Source organism: Phyllobates terribilis, unplaced genomic scaffold (genome assembly GCF_046119375.1).
Source record: "Phyllobates terribilis strain yellow unplaced genomic scaffold, ASM4611937v1 Scaffold_3__8_contigs__length_932513732, whole genome shotgun sequence".
Classification (NCBI taxonomy): domain Eukaryota; kingdom Metazoa; phylum Chordata; class Amphibia; order Anura; family Dendrobatidae; genus Phyllobates; species Phyllobates terribilis.
This window is the reverse complement of record NW_027362763.1, coordinates 189,204,195-189,224,744: the sequence shown is the minus strand read 5'-3', so window position 1 is coordinate 189,224,744 and position 20,550 is coordinate 189,204,195. Positions and strand designations below refer to the sequence as shown.

Sequence of the window (20,550 nt, the reverse complement as noted above, 5' to 3'; positions counted from 1 at the left end):
TTCAGTTGTTTCACACTTTTTTGTTAAGTATATAATTCCACATGTGTTAATTCATAGTTTTGATGCCTTCAGTGTGAATGTACAATTTTCATAGTCATGAAAATACAGAAAAATCATTAAATGACAAGGCGTGTCCAAACTTTTGGTCTGTACTGTATATGTGTGTATGCATGTACGTACACGTACACACAAACACACCTTTTTGATCACTTTTTAGCGAGGCGGGATTAACAAAAGCAGTAATTCTGGCAATGTTTTTTATTGCTTTTGAAAAGCTCTCACTGTGTGGGATTAATATTGAAACAGTTATATGGGTTTTTAGGCACGATAACAAAATATGTGAATTTTTTTTTAGGGCATTGTTGTTTTTTTTTTTTTTTTTGGGGGGGGGGGGGTTCCCTCATGAGAGACATCTATAGCATATGGGTAGTATTACAGTCGCTATAGACCCAGCAGAGGCAATAGGAGCTCAGTTTTACATCAGACTACTCCTGTACCTGCATCATGCTGATTGCGTAAGTTACATCCCATTTGGCCGTACATGTATAAGATTTTGCATTAATGGTGTCAATGTGAAGTATTTTCCTATGTATCCAACACTATTCAGCGTTTATGTCACAATTACTTTATACTATTTTAAGCATTTCTATACATATAAAGCGTCAACCAGACGTAAATCATTTGGGTGGATAACTATTCTGTGGACTTACTTAGCACTTACTCAGCTCTTGTGCCCACTTGATAGCGGTCCCTGTATCGGAGGCATTACCCTCTGCTAAACACACCAGCTCATTGCCAATCTTCCAGCCAACCAATGGGTACAGACCTTACAAAAAAGTAAATATAATTATTATCTTTTTCATATAGGATTACTATATTTGTTGCATTAGGTTATAGAAGGAGCCTGATCTGTCGAGTAGCAGTGTGCCCATACCTGCTATAGAAGTGTGCAGATTAACCCCGGTATTAATTGTCATAAATGTTCCAGTTCCCATTGTCAACTTAACATCCCCCACATCGAAACAGCACTGACCAAACATACCAGCCTGCTGGTCTGCGACCTGTAAAAATGAACAATTCGCAATAATTTAAAGGGGGTATTCTGATTTTTAGAAAACCCGTCCCCCCTTGCTTAAAAAAACCAAAACAAAAAAACTGCACCCTGGTGGGAAAGGGGGACAGGGGTTTTCCAATAAACACTGATAAGTGATAATAAATGCTAGTGGTAAGTGTTATACATCAAAAGAACTGTGGTTCAATAAGTTCTGGTATCCTCACCAATGCACGAATAGGTATTGGAGCTCCGAAAATGCTGGGATCCACTTCTCCAAAGTTGTGACTAAAGAGGTGAGAAAAAAAAGTTGAGGCCAGAGTTCATCTCCATAAAGGAGGAGGACTAACTAGAGGAAACCTGAGGAGCCCTACCTTGTATCCTCCACGGGAGGAAATATAGACAAGGGGATGGACAGCAGCGAGCACAGGAACGAGCTCCAGCTCATCTGCAACAGAAAAACAGGTAGATAATACCGCACTCTCTTATCAATCTGATAAACCATAACTCATGCCCAGGAGGATCCTGCAGAGGACAAACAAATATTACTTGTATATGCCGAAAGCGCAGACTGAACAATACTGGATGATAGCATGTTCTCAGGGCACAAGGTGTAGGCTGTGTTCACAATGCAGTGTATTCCGGAGGGACGAGTCAGGAAGATTTCTCCATCATCGACGAGACATCAGCGTTATGGAGTCTGTCATCCTGTTACATATTAGGAACAAAATAACAGAAAAGATGCCAGGGACGGATCCATCACATAAGGACACCATGGCCTCCAGACAGACCCCGCTGATCTATGAAGAGCTTCATCAGGCTTCTGCTAGGGCGATGTTCACAGAAACTGATGGAGCCTCCTAAAGATGCTTGCTGGGAATTAATATTAAGCGTGAGACAATAAACATGTTTTTTTTTTGGCTTTTTATATAACTGCTCTTCATGTGTTCACATCTGCATCAATGTCAACAGCAAAAAAACTAAAACAATTGAGAATTCAACCAATCTTAATTTGGCCAAACTTTAGCTATTAATCCCTCATGTTTATATGATATGACTGGAACAAACGGCATTGTATGTCAGTCATTGTTCACATCTGCAGCAGCGGCTCCTGTCACAGATTTTGTAACAAAAAATAAATAAAATAGCGCTCCATTAAAATGGCACAAAAAAATAAAATAAATAAAAAAAAAAAAATCGGTGGAACTCAACAGAACCCATGGGGTCAATAGGGTTTGACAGGTGTCACCTACGTCCTTCATGCTACAGATTAGTCAGTCATAGTTCACAATGAACTTTTAACAGAGGTGCAGGACCACCCAAGAGAAGAATGACAACCAATATGGCTGCACTTCATGTCATCACTTATGCAAAATAGCTTTCACAAAAAGTGCAAGTGTCTCTGTGTGCACTTGAAACAATTGCCGAACATTGGCTGCTGACACAGTATATGGTTTACGTAAATGGGTATTCAGATTTCCGACATGTACGGCAGAGATGGTGAAATCTATCTATGACAGACAGTATTACACAAAAAAGCAGGGGGGCTGTGCTACCATTTCCGTAATTCCCATACACTTCTAAGGTACAAATCCACTGCAAGTATTTCTTCTGCATATAGTAGAGAAGAGGGGGCACGCGAGTTACTGCTGGGGGCAGCAGCATCTTTCTGCACACGCTGAGAAATTATCCAAACTGTAATTACCCATAGAAACTAGATGAATGGAAAACAGCGATCCGATTGCCATGGGTAACTTTGTTTAATTTCTCCCGCACCAGTTTCCATACATCTCCAACGCTTCCTAAACCTTGCAATGTGCGCTCTTCTCATCCAAGTTTTGTGTCTTTCCAGGAGGACGGGGTAGTGGATGTCGGGCGATAGCTGGTGTTGTACAGAAACACACTTGCTCAGGCGACAGGGTACAAAGTCATTTATTGATATGTACGATCACAACGCGTTTCAGTACCAGACCGGCTCCTTCATCAGGTCCTACATAAATTCTGAAATGGTCCTTTATTCATAGTTAACCGCTTCCCCTACAACTAGTTTTACTATTTGGCACCTTTATGTCTTTTTCAACTTTACAGTCAAACAAGATTTATATGCATCACCTGATGAAGGAACCGGTCTGGCTCTGAAACACGTTGTAGTTGTACACATCAGTATATGACTTTGTATCCCATCTACTGAGCAAGTGCGCCTAAATAACCAGTATCGCCTGACATCCACTGTCCGTCCTGCTGTAAAAAATTAGCTGAACCCACTGGTGTCTGCCAGCAGCGCTGTGGAAGCGGACCATACAACACTGCTGGATGTGATTATACTATTTTTTGGAAGGAGAAGCCAACTTCTGCGTCCAAATTACCTGAGCAAGTTAAGTTAGTTGTGCACTCAGTACAAGTACACCAGACTTGTGTATCACTGAACCCACAACCCCCACATCATCTCCAGGTGGTGCGCTTCTGTTTTTTTCTCATAATACGTTCATATTTTGTGGCTACTTACCAGGTAAGGATCAAAAATTGCTGTGCCGCTTGCATTTGAAAAGTCGGTCGCGTGTACAGAGCCTGAAATGGAGAAAAAGAAAACTTGCATTCACAAAAAATTTTAGTCTTCAGGACTCCATTCCCTTTTTGGCTCTAACAGTTGTGTGAGGGCTTGTACTTACTGTAGGCACATATTCATTAGCTATACATTGCAGAATGTAACAGAAAAATAGGATTAATAATAATGTCGGAAGCTCAATGGGTCAGCCCGAATGTCACAGAACTCTACAACTTAAGGGGAGTCTGTCAGCAGGTTTTTGCTATGTAATGTGAAGACAGCATGCTGTAGGGGGTAAAACACAGATTTCAGCGATGCCTCTCTTATTGGTTTTGTTTGCTTGCAATGATTGTTTTAGCACGAGGAGCTTATCATTGCTGGACACAGAAGCAGTGCATGAAAGTCCGACTCCTCCCCCTCCTGTGATAAGCAGCTCACTGTCTATAGACAATGTATATACAGAGCCTGGTGTGGGCGGGGTTAGCTTTCTCAGCTCTGCTGCATTCTACATCTAAAAACTCTGATTGTGTCACAACTGCAGCACCCAGTAATCTAAGTGACACATCGTTGGATTCACCGTCTCTTTGCCTACATCAGGCTGCTCTCAGATGAGCTAACAAAAACAGCTGATAGATTCCCTTTAACCTTTACTCAAATCTGCATAAAAATGTAATCATGTAGTAATAACCCATCAAACAGTATAACGTTTTTTTGCCTATTGGCACTTTTTGTGCTGGTCTTTGCTATGCTCATTGTAATCTATAGGAGCATAGTCCTGGATTGCTTGCATTTCTTGCTTAGGCATGGCCATTGACATGTAACATTCCTAGCTTATTATAGCTGGGTGTAAAATAGCACTACATCCATCTCCACTTCTGACTTTTCGATTGACCATATACTCCAGTTTTTTTTTGGTCAATGAAGAGTCCATCACACAGACGGAAACAGGCCATGTTTGGGCGGCACACTGACCAATAGAGACATTTGATTAAAAACAGGTTCCAGTTTGGGGGTCCCCCCTTCACAAGAAGGTCATAACTGATGTTAGAACATAAGGTATAATAGGAAGAGGAGCCAATTCCTACACCTGGAGGGCTACTCTGCACTGGCCCCCTTTTTGACGTACACTGTATCCCTGCCTGACCACAGCATGACAGGAGGGTGGGTGTTCGCTATGTCACAAATCTTACTCCAGCAAAGGCTGGAGTAGAATCTGTGGCGAGGCGCAAACAAAGGCGTATACAGCTCCTGATTCATGAGGAGGCGGGCAGCTCTTCATAAATCAGGAGCGTCTGAATTCAGCACGCCCCTTCATCAAGACCGGCATGAATAACTGTCTCGGTGAATCAGGCCCAAAGTGCTCTCTTAAAGTATCACTCCTTTTTTTTTTTTTTTATCAAATTCATCCTGTCACTGACCCAGACTATAATTCAGCTGGTATTATGCTAGTTAGTGCTCCCTTTCTATCAGTAAATGCTTTTTGTACTCATCAGTTAGGTTGTGTTATCCCCCTTGGGAACTACAAGGTTTTAAAGTTCTATGATGGGGAGAATCACCATCTCAGTCAATGCGATGAAATTGTATGGAATGTACCACTGAAGTTATCAGTCTGGTCATGGGAGCACATGGTGACCCACTGATAAATACATGACTATATTTTGTGAAGGAAGTCACCAGCTCAGTCATCAGAACTGCCAGGATGATGCAATTGCATGGACTGTACCCCTGAAGTTCAAAATAAGAAGGTAGGCTCTCTCATATTATGATGATGACTGCACAACTCCTGTCACACAGTTATAATGTCGCAGATCACAGTTCAGTCTGCCGGACTGTACACTTACACTACATTAGTTTATGGAGCAGAATATACTGAGAAGGATAATCATATATCATCCCATCAGGGAGAGATGGTACTGGCTCCAGCTGCTAATGATGCACCATGAGATTTACTGGTGATGTTCTGGTCTCCACATGTAAAGCCCCGCATACTTTAGATTTAGGGCCCCTGCAGACAAGAATATGAGGAATCGTCCAAGCTTCATCAAGAATATTTGGACAATTGGACAATTTTTTTATAATTTTCATTTGTGTGACATCTGTTTTCACAGATCTACACAAAAAAATGTACATGATCAAATACAGTTTCCTAGGTTTATAATAGAAATATATTTGTAAAAATCAGATGCCACTTGGATGGTCCATGTGGGAACCCTATTTTTTTTTTTTTTTTTTTTTTTTTTTTTTTTTACACACCCATAGACTTGAATGGGGGAGTCTCACGGACAGTTGGACCAAGGAAAAAAAAAATCATTCATCTGAACAGTCTTATTGAAGAACATGGGTAAGTGTGCTGTCCGGGTACTATATGATCAAGAATTGAATAGCACACGTCCAATTTATATGATCGTCGGCATAAGCCCTTAGACAGCACTTACCATTAGTGAGTTTATAGAGTAGCCACGTATCAATGGTACCAAAACAACAATTATCCTCTTCTGCTGCTTGGCGCACCTAATAAGTAGAAGGAATAAAAAATAATACAGCTCCCACTGACCTCATCAATAAGTCAATATGCAGTAGGGCCCTAAACTCCCCCTAGTGGAGGTCACAGACATCCATTGTATAGCGGTTGTGCTGTTTAGGGGTACTTGAGAACCCCATTATTGTAATTGTGAGAATGGCACCAGAGGGGCTTGCAAAAATCATATTAATCATCTAGCCATTAAATAAATGCAATTGTTGAAAAAGCAATTTAAGAGAAAAAAAAAAATGCAGAAAACTGCAACAAGTGGTACTGGGATGTAGTTTTCTATGTTCTGTGGCCTGGGGTAAATGCTGGTGCTCAGTTATGAGGTTGTCTATTGTATTATATGGCTATTTTATGTTTTTTGCAATCACTTTTGACTTGCCAGATATAGTATGTGTAATCTTGTGTGACAGCAGGAAGTTTTACATCAGAATAACTATTCTACAAACTCTTCAGTGAACATGTATGATCACTGCAATCAGGTAAAGGTTCTCCCAGACTCATTGCCCACATGAGGCGGGTTCACCGAGTCGATCCCAACTGAATGTAGTTTTTGGGATTACATTATGAAAATGTACCTGGAGTAGGGGGGGGGGGGGAGATCATCATGAAATGTTACTGAAGGAAAAAAAAAGTATGGATCTGGGATTTATTGATCAAAATGATTTAAGCCTTTTTCTATAGCCAGCACAAACTAATGATCTATTTTCATTATATTTCAATTGTTTGTGTGCTGCATTTTTAAATGCTTTCCTTTTTTTTTGGTTATGCTGAGTGACATTAACGTTATTATTAATAAAAATAGAAATATGTTGATAGAATGTCCTATATAAAGGGGAGTGATGTCAGAGCCTGAAGAAGCGTATACTTGTGCGAAACGGCCGTTGCTCGTTTAATCCGTGTCTCTTTTCTAACATTCGATGACCGAATAAAACGGTTTTCTTTTGGAAAGTCCGTGGTGAGTGCCGCTTTCTACGTTCTTTATACTCTACAGGCATACAAGAGGCTGCAGAGCTTAAGTCAGGAGACCCGCCGCAATTCCAGACTCTGCAAGCAGCAGCGGTTGCCATTGTGAGGTTACATCCATATCTTGCTCTAAACCTTATTCCTCATCCCATCTCATCCTTACCTCAGGAATGTTTTGTAAGACCCAGACCAGCCGTAGGGATACGTGCTGAGTGGTGAAATTGATCAAGCTGGCCGCCAAAAAACGTTTTCTTCGTGTGAAGAAGTGCAGGAATTTGCAGGAACCATGGACGGCCTTAAAAAGAAAAATGAATAGAACATAAAAATTCAGGGGCACAATTACCTGCAGGTTCCTTTATGAGGCGATACGTGTCAGTAAGTATAAACTATAGGAACTCGAAGAATTATAACTTGCAATGGGGCTTCTAAGTTTTCTTCTAATAGAAGGTGGCTTTCAACCATCTCTCAGAGCTGAATGCAGCTCTCAAGTAAGAAAGGTTGGAGACCTCTGGATTAGGGGATGACACAAATTACTGCCCCTCGGACAAGAGCCAGGACTTGGACTCGGGCTGACACATGCCAGGAAGACCTGGGCTATGGAATCCGGAGGTCTGTAGAGCACTCGGCGATGTAGCCAACAGGGGCGGGTGCAGAAACACTTGCTGGGGACCACCGAGATCATGAAACCATCCTCTACTTCCATAATTAACACTTCATTTCATGCCACCATATATAGATATTTAGGAGCAGAAGGATCTGTTACCTTTAACAATAAAGAGCTGTTCCAGGAACTGACCAAGTCTGCCGCCCGCAAGTCCTGCCAGCTGATGAAGTTATGAAAAGGCTCTCCAGTCTTCCTGAAAACATGATGAGATGTGAAGATAGGGAAACCCCTCCAAAAAAACCAAGGATGTGTGCAACACACACTAAAAGTAAAGAACAATCTGTAATATACATGTAGCCATCTATATGTACCATATACAGTACAGACCAAAAGTTTGGACACACCTTCTCATTTAAAGATTTTTCTGTATTTTCATGACTATGAAAATTGTACATTCACACTGAAGGCATCAAAACTATGAAATAACACATGTGGAATTATATACTTAAGAAAAAAGTGTGAAACAACTGAAAATATGTCTTATATTCTAGGTTCTTCAAACTAGCCACCTTTTGCTTTGATGACGGCTTTGCACACTCTTGGCATTCTCTTGATGAGCTTCAAGAGGTAGTCACCGGAAATGGTTTTCACTTCACAGGTGTGCCCTGTCAGGTTTAATAAGTGGGATTTCTTGCCTTATAAATGGTGTTGGGACTATCAGTTGTGTTATGCAGAAGTCTGGTTGATACACAGCTGATAGTCCTACTGAATAGACTGTTAGAATTTGTATTATGGCAAGAAAAAAGCAGTTAAGTAAAGAAAAACGAGTGGCCATCATTACTTTAAGAAATGAAGGTCAGTCAGTCCAAAAAATTGGGCAAACTTTGAAAGTGTCCCCAAGTGCAGTTGCAAAAACCATCAAGCGCTACAAAGAAACTGGCTCACATGAGGACCGCCCCAGGAAAGGAAGACCAAGAGTCACCTCTGCTTCTGTGGATAAGTTTATCCGAGTCACCAACCTCAGAAATCGCAGGTTAACAGCAGCTCAGATTAGAGACCAGGTCAATGCCACACAGAGTTCTAGCAGCAGACACATCTCTACAACAACTGTTAAGAGGAGACTTTGTGCAGCAGGCCTTCATGGTAAAATAGCTGCTAGGAAACCACTGCTAAGGACAGGCAACAAGCAGAAGAGACTTGCTTGGGCTAAAGAACACAAGGAATGGACATTAGACCAGTGGAAATCTGTGCTTTGGTCTGATGAGTCCAAATTTGAGATCTTTGGTTCCAACCACCGTGTCTTTGTGCGACGCAGAAAAGGTGAACGGATGGACTCTACATGCCTGGTTCCCACCGTGAAGCATGGAGGAGGAGGTGTGATGGTGTGGGGGTGCTTTGCTAGTGACACGGTTGGGGATTTATTCAAAATTGAAGGCATACTGAACCAGCGTGGCTACCACAGCATCTTGCAGCGGCATGCTATTCCATCCGGTTTGCGTTTAGTTGGACCATCATTTATTTTTCAACAGGACAATGACTCTAAACACACCTCCAGGCTGTATAAGGGCTATTTAACCAAGAAGGAGAGTGATGGGGTGCTACGCCAGATGACCTGGCCTTCACAGTCACCAGACCTGAACCCAATCGAGATGGTTTGGGGTGAGCTGGACCGCAGAGTGAAGGCAAAAGGGCCAACAAGTGCTAAGCATCTCTGGGAACTCCTTCAAGATTGTTGGAAGACCATTTCCGGTGACTACCTCTTGAGCTCATCAAGAGAATGGCAAGAGTGTGCAAAGCAGTCATCAAAGCAAAAGGTGGCTACTTTGAAGAACCTAGAATATAAGACATATTTTCAGTTGTTTCACACTTTTTTGTTAAGTATATAATTCCACATGTGTTAATTCATAGTTTTGATGCCTTCAGTGTGAATGTACAATTTTCAAAGTCATGAAAATACAGAAAAATCTTTAAATGAGAAGGTGTGTCCAAACTTTTGGTCTGTACTGTATATTGCTTTGTTATATTTTCATATTCACTTGTGTGTGTCTTTTTTTTTATTGGTTTTACTATTCGTACACATGTGCAGGCTAATTAATCAGATAGACTGAGATTACATATAGTCATGTGAACTCAGATAAACATTTAGGCAGTGATTAAGGACCACAAAGGTCAGAAACCCCTTGCCTTATCTTATTATGGCTTCCCTCTATGCCTCATGGAGTACTGCTGTGTGAACCGTTGCTGACTTTATCTTTACTGAAATAAACCTTTTTATGGATGAAGCGAGTGCTAGTCTCTTCCTGGACTTTCTGCTTTGAGTTTTTTTGACCGTGCACTAAACAGGTGAGCTGAACTACAACCTTTTCTCTTTTTTTTTGGAACCGGTATTTCAGTCTTCTCTAAAGCATCGCCCAGTATAAAGCTTTGTAATCCCAGCATTTATACTTGATTGCACTTGGAACACGGTCGGACGGAGCAGCAGCATACACCTGCTGGGAGGTTTTATGTTCCAGTCTATGTTTTGCAAGTGATAGCGGGTAATCTGCGCTGTTAGATCCAACATAGTAATGCAAGTGATAGGAGATAGCGGGTAATCTGTGCTGCTGATGGACAACCGAACAGAGGAGTCGGGATCAAGCAAGGATATTTGTCAGTGCGGTTTATTCTTGACACATTTCGAAGTATTACAATTTCTTCAGGAAAACCAGAAAATATTTGTAGTTTTCCTGAAGAAGTTGTAATACTTCAAAACACGTAGAGAATAAACCGCACTGACAAATATCGTTGCTTGATCCTGACTTCTTGTTCGGTTGTACACCAGCAGCGCAGATTACCCGCTATCTCCTATCACTTGCATGACTATATTGGATCTAACAACCAGAGGAGCTGAAGCAGCTGGAACCATATTTGATTACTTTTCAGAGTTGTGTCCTACACAGCCCCATCAGGTGAGCAGAGCTGCCTCTGATTACCGCATTTAAATTGGATAACACCCTAATGCACTTTCTTTGTCCCCCAGTATTTTCCCAGCCTATGTTTTACACTACACTACACTGTTTTTACTGTTCTCACTCCCATTGGATTTTATAGCTAGAGGGGTTGTGCCACCTTAAAGAATACTTTTAACCAAGCAGAAAATGTGGAAATAAATGGTTTTGGAATTTACATTTATTAAAAATAATGCTTCATTCAATAAATACCAAGCTTTTATCTTCTGAAGTATGCTCCCTAGCGCCCTCTGGCGTTATTCCATTCCATCCTTGTAGTGGGCGATCAGCTGGTCGAGTCTGCTCAGTTCCTGTCATCATAAGAGGCCCCCCGACTCCCCACCCCCAGTGCGCACAGCGTAATCTCCCTCAGAAAAGTCGGACAGCGCAGGGAGCAGATTGCTATGTAACCGTGTGAGTGCACTGCGCAAACTCGACCAGCTGATTGCCCACTACGAGGACGGAATGGAATAACGCCAGGGGGCGCTAGGGAGCATACTTCAGAAGATAAAAGCTTGGTATTTACTGAATGAAGAATAATTTTTAATGTAAATTAGAAAAGCACACTTATTTCCACATTTTCTGCTTGGTTAAAAGTATTCTTTATGGTGGCACAACCCCTTTACGTACCAGGGAGAACCCCTTCCTACCCCCTTTTTAGAATGATGATGATGATGATGATGAGACTAATGAAAAATGTCTGTACAGAATAGGAATTATAAATCTAGTATTAGGTATATTTGCCAGTGTGAAAAATTGAAAGCTGTATATAAACAGATGAGTGATATGAAAGAAATGTATTAAAACCTTGAAATACATAAATACCTGATTTAAACAATAAATAATTTTCTGATGACAGTCCCTTTAAAGTAATGGGTTGGTGACCTATCAAAGGTCCACCTGGGGCACAGTAATGAGATACATCACACGTCTGCAGACTCCACATAGAACAAGGCTTCCTATGTCGGTAGCTGCTACATTTCATATCGCACTTCTGACAACTTACTTGTTCCAGGTAATGAAAGTTGCCCTTTGTGTCGAGATCCCAAGACCAGCAACTTGACTTAAATGGATACCCGAATCTGTGGAGACATATTAGGGGCCCGATTTATTATTGCATTTGCAATTTTTTGTCTAGTTTTTGCTGTTTTCCATCTACACCTTATTCGTCTATTAAATTGCGCCCCTTTAACCCTTTCACAGACAAAGACACTTTCCGTTTTTTTTTTTGCTTTTTTCAACAACTTTTTACATTTTTCTGTCCACACAGACATAGGAGGGCTTGGTTTTTGATAGAAGAGTTGTAGTGTTGGGCGACACCATTCATTTTACCACGTAGTGTACCAGTTATGAAAGCAGAAGCCACGAGAAGAATGGTCAGGTCACTTCCTTTGGCCGCTTCATGGTTTTCAAAGCCTACAGCGAGCGGTTACAAGAAGATATAACGCATGCACCGCAAGTCATTTTAACATTGCAATGCTTATGTGCAATATTTTTAACGTTTTTTAGCGTTTTTTCAGGAGGTTCCAGCCAGTGCTCACACCCTTAGATGTAGAGCAGATGTAGCCATCACTTTCTTACAGAAATCACCTTTTACTGCCTCCTTCACCACAGTCACAAACTGCTCCCATAGCTCCTCGGGGTCGATTTCCACACGTCCACGGCAAGGATATAAAACTTTTATCTGTCAAGAGAGGAATGAAAAACACATAATAATCTTTTATTGATTTCAGCCTACGTCCAAAAACATCTACAGCCAGAAACAGAAATGAAGCCTATATTAAGGCGCCTTTTTTATTTTCACATACGTGGAAAAAAAACAGACCGATTTTCCAGTGTTTTGGATCTGAATTTCATCAGCGTTTGGTCCATGTGTCAGTTTTTGTCATCAGAAAGATTCAGTAATAATTTTCTCGCATGTAAATAAAATAAAAATATTGGAAAACCTGATGTCCATGAGTTTCACGGACCCATAGATTAGTACGGACAATTTTGATTTGTAACCCAGATCAAAATCGGACAGTCCCAAAAATACATGGACATGTGAACAGCTCCATAGATTATGATGGGTATGTGCTCTATCCATGAAAATCACAGATAGGACATGTACCAAAATGAGGAAATCTGAATGAGGCTTTAGACCATACATGTCAAACTCTGGCCCGTGGACCAAATCTGGCCCGCAGGGTGGTTATATTTGGCCCGTGACACCAGAACCACCACCCCTATGTGGGCCCATTATTCTGTATGGAGGGCTATGTGTTGCCCATTATACTGTATGGAGGGCTATGTGTTGCCCATTATACTGTATGGAGGGCTATGTGTTGCCCATTATACTGTATGGAGGGCTATGTGTTGCCCATTATACTGTATGGAGAACTATGTGGGTCCATTATTCTGTACGGAGGACAAAGCTATTGAGCCCGTTCTACACCTGGGTGGCGAGCATTTTTATTGGTATATGGTCTACCATGCTGGTATGTGCAGCCCCCCATCTTGGTATTTGTGCTGCCCCCATCCTGGTATTTATGCTCCCCAATCATGTTCCTCCATCCTGTTATGTGCTGCCCTCATCCCTATCCTGGTATGCATGGCACCCCTCAACCCCAATCCTGGTATGCATGGCACCCCTCAACCCCAATCCTGGCATGCATGGTACCCTTCAATCCCAATCCTGGCATGCATGGCACCCCTCATCCCCAATCCTGGTATGCATGGCACCCCTCATCCCCCAATCCTGGTATGCATGGGACTACTCATCCCCCAATCCTGGTAAGCATGGCACCACATATTCCTATTCTGGTATGCATGGCACCCCTCATCCCCAATGCTGGTATGCATGGTACCCCTCATCCCCCCCCATCCTGGTATGTGTGGCCCCCTCACCCCCCCATCCTGGTATGTGTGGCCCCCTCAACCCCCCCTCATCCTGGTATGTGTGGCCCCCTCACCCCCCCTCATCCTGGTATGTGTGGCCCCCTCACCCCCCCTCATCCCCCCCATGTTGGTATGTGTGGCCACCTCACCCCCCCATTCTGGTATGTGTGGCCCCCTCATCCCTTTCACACTGCACACATACAAAAAAATAAACACTTATACTCACCTTTCTTCCCTGTGCTCCAGCGCTGCGGTGTCCTGTTCTGCTGGAGGCCGGGGGAGGAGTGTGGCACAGAAGTACGCGCGCCCATACCGCGCTGTCCGGCGCCATTTTGCTGAAGACACATTGCAAATGTGTCTTCAGTAAAACAGCGCCGGATAGAGCTATGCACCTATTCCCACGCCTTCACTCAGCCCCCAGGGAGAAGAGAGGCGCCGCGGCAACGCTCCTCCCGGTTAGGCAAGTATTTAAGTATAGGGCCGGAGATCGCGGTATGCGTTCAGTGTCTACGCATACCGCGATCTCTGGCGTCATACTCTCCTCTTACCTGTAACGGCTCTATGCGTTCTTCTGTCTGGAGCCAGACCGCGCAGGTGTGTCGTGCTTGCGCAGTCTATAGAGGCTTCAGGCAGAGGGATGCTTGTGGCGTTATATTATAGATACTGGTTTGCCCTTGTCTTTGTCCACGTTTTTCATTTTGACCCTCTGTGTGTTTGAGTTTGACATCCCTGCCTATTTGTTTTTTTTAAACAACTGCCTACGCTGTTTTTTGACCAGAAGCTTCTGACAACGAGTCAAATGTGAACAGGTGGAAGCCACTGCGACTGCAATAGTTTCCAAATACACATATTACTCTTTACTCATTTCTCTACGTAGCAGTAATGTAGTTTAAAATTTGTCAAAATAATTTGCACCGACGAGCCTATATTATCCGTATAACGGAGCAGAACACTGCCGAACCAACACACTGGTTAGTGCTCGGTGCTGTGTACTGCAGATCAACTCATATTTATAGCATCGGAGTCTCTGCCCCCTGACAGGCAGAGACGCCGCCCCCCTTACCGCCGCGCTCCTGGCCCGGGGTCTTCTGGTCCTCCAGCTGCTGCTGCTGCCGGCACGCACAGCTTCCCGAGCACTGTGCTTAGGGCTCCCTCCCTCTTAAAAGGGGCCGTGCGCGCCATCCTAAGGAGATCCCGGCCAATGGCTGGAGGACCTCTCATATAAAAGGCACCTCCTCCAAAATGGAGGTGCCCGTGCAAGGTTGTAGCTCTGTGTTCTAAACTCTGCTTCAGCCCTCAGGTCCTGCCGCCAGCCTGACTACCAGTCCAGTCCGCCAGCCTGACTACCAGTCCAGTCCGCCAGCCTGTCTACCTGTGTCCGCCAGCCGAGTACACTCTCCAGCCCGACGGTCTGCCTACGGTCCAAACCCGCCAGTCTTTCTATGGGCCAGGCTTGCCTGCCTACCCGTAGAACGTACCAGTTACCTGCCGTGTCTACCAGCCAGCCTACCTGGAGGCTCCTGCCAGTTACCCGTGGTGTCTGCCAGTCTGTCTTCCCGGATCACCCGTTAGCCTACCTGCCGTGCTCATCTGCTGTACCGGTCAGTCCCTTCCTTCTGACCCGTGGGAGTCGCCTGCTCTCATACAAGGACTGGTCCAGAGTAGCACCTGGTCACTCTGCTCGGTCCTTCCCTGGTTCACGGAGTCGATTGAGCTGCCGTGCGACTTTGGTCAGTCCGAGTTGATACCTAGTTATGCCCCTCTGGTCCCTCCTTGCACCGCAGCACAGAGGTTCCACCACCCGGATCCGTAACAATATTCACATAGTACCAGGCCGCGATCACTAAGCAGTGTGATGGGAGTGGTAGAGATCCTCTCATCATTGGAGGTCCTAGGTGTTTGCCTTCCACCAATCTGATATTTTATGTATTCGAGAAGAGCAAACGGATTCGCAAGACCCAGTCCAGTTGCCAGATAGTATTCTGTGGCGGCTGGAGGGAGAGATCTAAGAACAGTCTCTTACCTGCCGGCAATCCTGGCTCTTCTTGATTGGACAGGGAGGCAAATCAAAAAAGGAGCCGGAGATGCCAGTCTGTAGGAGGTGAATTGCAGGACACATATTACTGTCTTTGCAGTAGGACCGGATCTTGTGAACCAATTTGCTCATCTCTAAGATTACATACATTTATGGTATTATAGCACTGGAGAAAACCCTTTAAAGGGGTTGTCCAGGACTATTTTAGAATTTTACTATGGACCTAAAACTAGCAGGCAGGTAGTTGCTAACAGAGGCGACTGGCGACTAACCCGTTTAATCGCAATGTTGCGTCCTCCTGGTTAGCTCACTTTAGTCCAATATTTGTCACCAAAAAAAGTGTCAAACTCATAATAAATATATTGTGCACCATGTTAGGTGCATTTTCAGTCAAAATTCTGGCACATTTAGAACAGTAAATCTTCTCTATTTCTTTGTCTTTCATTCGGATTTATTGGTTTCGGAGGAAAGCGGTTCTGTGAGGTTCAGTGACACAAACTATTCTCAAAGCAAGTATTACTCTAGTAAGCGGCAGCGCTACGTCCCGTTATTGCTGCTGGGAGAATAGTAAGACAGGAACATAGTCCAAGCGGTATCTTATCTCTGATTTTTACCACCCTGCCCTCCTGTAATTATTCCTTGGACCATGGGGTGACAAAAAGAAGGGTGTGGAGTCCATAAGCACTGTGTTACTATAGGGATTACTCCAGGGCATCACAAGCCACGTGGAAAGTGGTTGGAAAAGAGATTACTGTTTGCACTTTCACCCTATTAGTGCACATTTTCTAGACTCCTTTGCAAAATGATCTGAAAGGTGATATATATTATTATTACTAGGCTGATGTACCAGGAGAATGCTTGTTCAATTTCTATGGCCCCTCATACCACGGCAGTGGTGCTGGACCCCACCAATTACACATTAATGGTCAATCCTAGGGATGGCCAACAAAAAAAAACAATTAAAATGGCATTTTGATATGAGCAAGTTATATCTATCCACTTGATAGGTGATAAGCCCCGGTACACATTAGATGGTTCATGACCGCACATTATTTCGGCTGCCAGTTATCCCACCCGACTTTCGCATACAGGGTCCGCTTATATTGTTTGGGCAGAAAACATTTGTGTCAGAATTTGTTGCAAATTTGAGCTTTGTTCAGATTTGTCTTGAAATTCATACTTTGGCTCCGATTCATCATTTGCGTTTTTTTAAGTCACTTTCTTTATTTCCTTTTTTGTGCCACATTCTTCAAAATGGAGCACACAATTCAGGAGTTTGGTGCAAAGTCAAAAAAATTGTCTTTTTTTTTTTTTAATATCTGGCGAACTAAAAGATAAACCGGAGGGGGGGTACGAGAGGACACTAGAGAAGAGTTGTTCCTAATTTAGCAACTTTTTAAAAAAGGCACAATTGATCAAGGAGGCAAAAAAATCTGGAATCGCTAAACTCTGCCCACAAAGCGGGGAAAAAAAAGAATGACAGACGAGCAATTATAAAATAGACTTAAAAAAAGGTGCAGATAGCATGATGAATTGGGTGCACAAAATACACAAAACTAGACAAAAAAACAGGAGCAAAGGCGATGATGAATCAAGCCTATATTCTAGAAATGGAAAAATCAGTGGTGAAAATCCACAGAAATTATTCCCATGCTGAGGATTTACACTCGGCACCATATGACAATTTCGGTACAGATTTTTCTGTGCAGCGCCGAGATGTGTGACAAACTCATAAGATGACGGCCAAAAAGGAGGACATAAATATCCAATTGATTTACCTGATGTAAATACTGCTGTTCTCCTGAATCCGGTGTTAAGCCATGTGCACATGTTCAGTATGTGGTGAATTTTTTGCCTCAGTATTTGCAAGACAAAATCAGGAGTGGAACAATCAGAGGAAAAGTATAATAGAAACACCTCACCACTTCTGTATTTATCACCCACTCTGGGTTTTGGCTGACAAATACTGAGGTAAAAAACTGACCAAATACTGAACGTGTGAACGTGGCCTAAAAGGTAAAAAATGCTTTAGGATTACAAGATAAAACGCTCAGCGAGGGCAGCGCTAGTAACTAGTCTGACGGGTCTACACACCTGCTGGGGGTGGATTTATGAGGAGCTGGTTTCATTGTGTAACGCACCCAGAAAAATAATCGGCTTATGGTAATGTATACAGACGTGTAGCCTGTGCCGGAGACGTCGGCCTCCACAGGGGATACATGCTGCCGCTTATTACTCCACCATGCTGGAGGGGCAGGAGGTATCACAGCTACATCTACTATACTGCTGAGGGCAGACACCACTTCAAGGGGTCGTCCGGCTAAAATAAGTATCATCTATCAATGGGAGAGGTGATAACTTACTGAGCAGTGGGGGTCCGAGCAGTGGGGGTCTGGAGCAGTGGGATGAATGAGACACTTTTATCCACGTTACACAATGGAGCAGCAGGTCAGACGCCCGTATGTTTGCTATGATGGGACTTGTGGTATCTCCACACCAGGTAGGGCACCAGTTGCGGGTCGTGGGGATACGAGGAAAGTACTCCAGTCCCGCATTATGCATGTAAACATTTTTTTTGTCACAATAAGGCTGTGTGCCCACGATGCGTTTTTGGTGCGTATTTGCAGCACCTTATCCCATGACATTCTGCAAGTTCAGTGCACATGGTCCGGATTTTTTCTGCGCAGATTTTACTCGCAGAAAAAATAATGACATGACCAATTCTTGTGCGTTTCTGCATGCGTATTTGCCTATATGATGCATTGGAAAAACGCATGGCAAATACGCATGCAAAAACGCATGTAAAAACCGCATGCGTTTTTCTGCCAAGGAGATGCAGAAATGCTCAGGAAAATTTCTGCTTCATTTCTGCATCGTGGGCACATAGCCTTCAGGCCAGAATTTTGCTAAGTAAATCTCCCCCACTGTGAAGGAAAATCAGGAATTGCCCCATTGTCTGTAATACTAATGTCCAGCCACAGACACAAAGTTCAGGTGATGACTGTCATGCACATAAATGTAAAAATACCTCATAATACACCTGTGTGTCTATTACTGCCATGGCTAAACTTCTCATGACTGCATGATTTTCTTAGAAGTCTTTCCCTTTCCTCAGATTTGCTGTTGGGGAATTTACACAGAACCTGTCACCAGATTTTCGGCTTCTTGACCACCATGCCATTAAAATGTGATAAATTACTCAAACTAATTATCATTACACTGTGTGCAGTAAATAAATGACCCGAGAAGAGTCATGTGGGTGGTCCCAGTCTTCTGAGGAGTCATGCAGCCTTCACTTAAAAGGAATCTGATATCAGGTGTTTGCTATGTAATCTGACAGCAGCATGACGTAGGGGCAGAGACTCTAATTCCAGTGATGTGTCACTTAAATTACTGGGTGCAGCAGTTGTGCCAGAATAAGTTTTTCTCTGCTGCAGATCTAGCAGAGCTCTGAACGCTGAGCCCTGTGTAACAGTACAGGGTACAGTTTGCTGATCATGATGCATCAAGCTATAATTATACATATACTTTTTTTGTGAGAAATAAAGGTTATGAAATTTACTTGATGTATAAAATGTAACGTTAGACTTTATAGGTCCGATGCATAAAAGCTGTCACACCACAGAGTTCTAGTGTAAAAATTTGGAAAAGTCACAAAAGTTAAGGTGAAACTCAAGGTTGCGCCAAATTTTTGCAACTTTTGATTTCTCAAAACTCCGACAAAATAGGTGGAGCTGGGGCGGGAAGGAGACGTGACAAGTGCCGGTGTTCGGAAAGCCACACATCTTACTTGTAGGAATTGTGGCGGGGTGCACGCCAGTCGTCCTACACTCCTGATTCATGACTCTATATCTCTTCATTAATCAGAAGCATCTGACTCCAGCCATCCCCTCGTCAAGACAAAGTAAACTACGCCGGTCATGATGAATCAGGCCTCATTTCTTGTGTGTGCGCGCATTCTACCTAAATGTCTGTTTTGTCGTTTACAGTAGAAGAATAAATAAGCAGGGGCATAACTGCCGTGGTCACAACAGTGAGGGCGAGGGGCTGTTGACGCTCGCACAAATTGCTGAAGTGCATTGCGGCGCAGAAACCCGTCGAGTCCGTGCGCGGCAATATGCACTGCCGGCCAATCAGAGGCCAGCAGCTGATGTCGCCGTGCACGTGACTGGGAACGCATGGTAGTGCCATCCTACACATCAAGAGAATGCCAAGAGTGTGCAAAGCAGTCATCAAAGCAAAAGGTGGCTACTTTGAAGAACCTAGAATATAAGACATATTTTCAGTTGTTTCACACTTTTTTTGTTAAGTATATAATTCCACATGTGTTAATTCATAGTTTTGATGCCTTCAGTGTGAATGTACAATTTTCATAGTCATGAAAATACAGAAAAATCTTTAAATGAGAAGGTGTGTCCAAACTTTTGGTCTGTACATGTGCTTTTCACCAAGTTAGAATATCATCAAAAAGTTAATTTATTTCAGTTCTTCAATACAAAAAGTGAAACTCATATATTATATAGAGTCATTACAAACAGAGTGATCTATTTCAAGTGTTTATTTCTGCTAATGTTGATGATTATGGCTTACAGCCAATGAAAACACAAGTCATTATCTCAGTAAATTAGAATAATTAACAAAAAACACCTGCAAAGGCTTTCTAAGCATTTTAGTCTGTTTCAGCAGGCTCTACAATCATGGGGAAGAGTGCTGACTTGTCAGATGTCCAGAAGGCAGTCATTGACACAATCCACAAGGAGGGTAAGCCACAAAAGGTAATTTCTAAAGAAGCTGGCTGTTCACAGAGTGCTGTATCCAAGCATATTAACGGAAAGTTGAGTGGAAGGAAAAAGTGTGGTAGAAAAAGGTGCACAAACAACCGGGATAACCGCAGCCTTGAAAGGATTAAGAAAAGGTCATTCAAAAATTTGGGGGAGTGGACTGCTGCTGGAGTCACT

General features: G+C 43.1%; 1 protein-coding gene across 1 annotated transcript in view; it reads right to left on the bottom strand.

Annotated features, from left to right (window-relative positions):
* GK5 (glycerol kinase 5) overlaps positions 1 to 20,550 on the bottom strand; it is a 45,906-nt gene that overhangs the window by 12,834 nt on the left and 12,522 nt on the right. Inside the window, exons 2-11 of the mRNA XM_073674381.1 lie at positions 12,271 to 12,364; positions 11,687 to 11,762; positions 7,853 to 7,946; positions 7,253 to 7,384; positions 6,032 to 6,107; positions 3,558 to 3,619; positions 1,426 to 1,499; positions 1,279 to 1,339; positions 935 to 1,061; positions 722 to 826 (exon numbers count right to left, since the gene is read on the bottom strand). Coding sequence (XP_073530482.1) covers positions 722 to 826; positions 935 to 1,061; positions 1,279 to 1,339; positions 1,426 to 1,499; positions 3,558 to 3,619; positions 6,032 to 6,107; positions 7,253 to 7,384; positions 7,853 to 7,946; positions 11,687 to 11,762; positions 12,271 to 12,364 — 901 coding nt within the window. The remainder of the gene's footprint in view (positions 1 to 721; positions 827 to 934; positions 1,062 to 1,278; positions 1,340 to 1,425; positions 1,500 to 3,557; positions 3,620 to 6,031; positions 6,108 to 7,252; positions 7,385 to 7,852; positions 7,947 to 11,686; positions 11,763 to 12,270; positions 12,365 to 20,550) is intronic.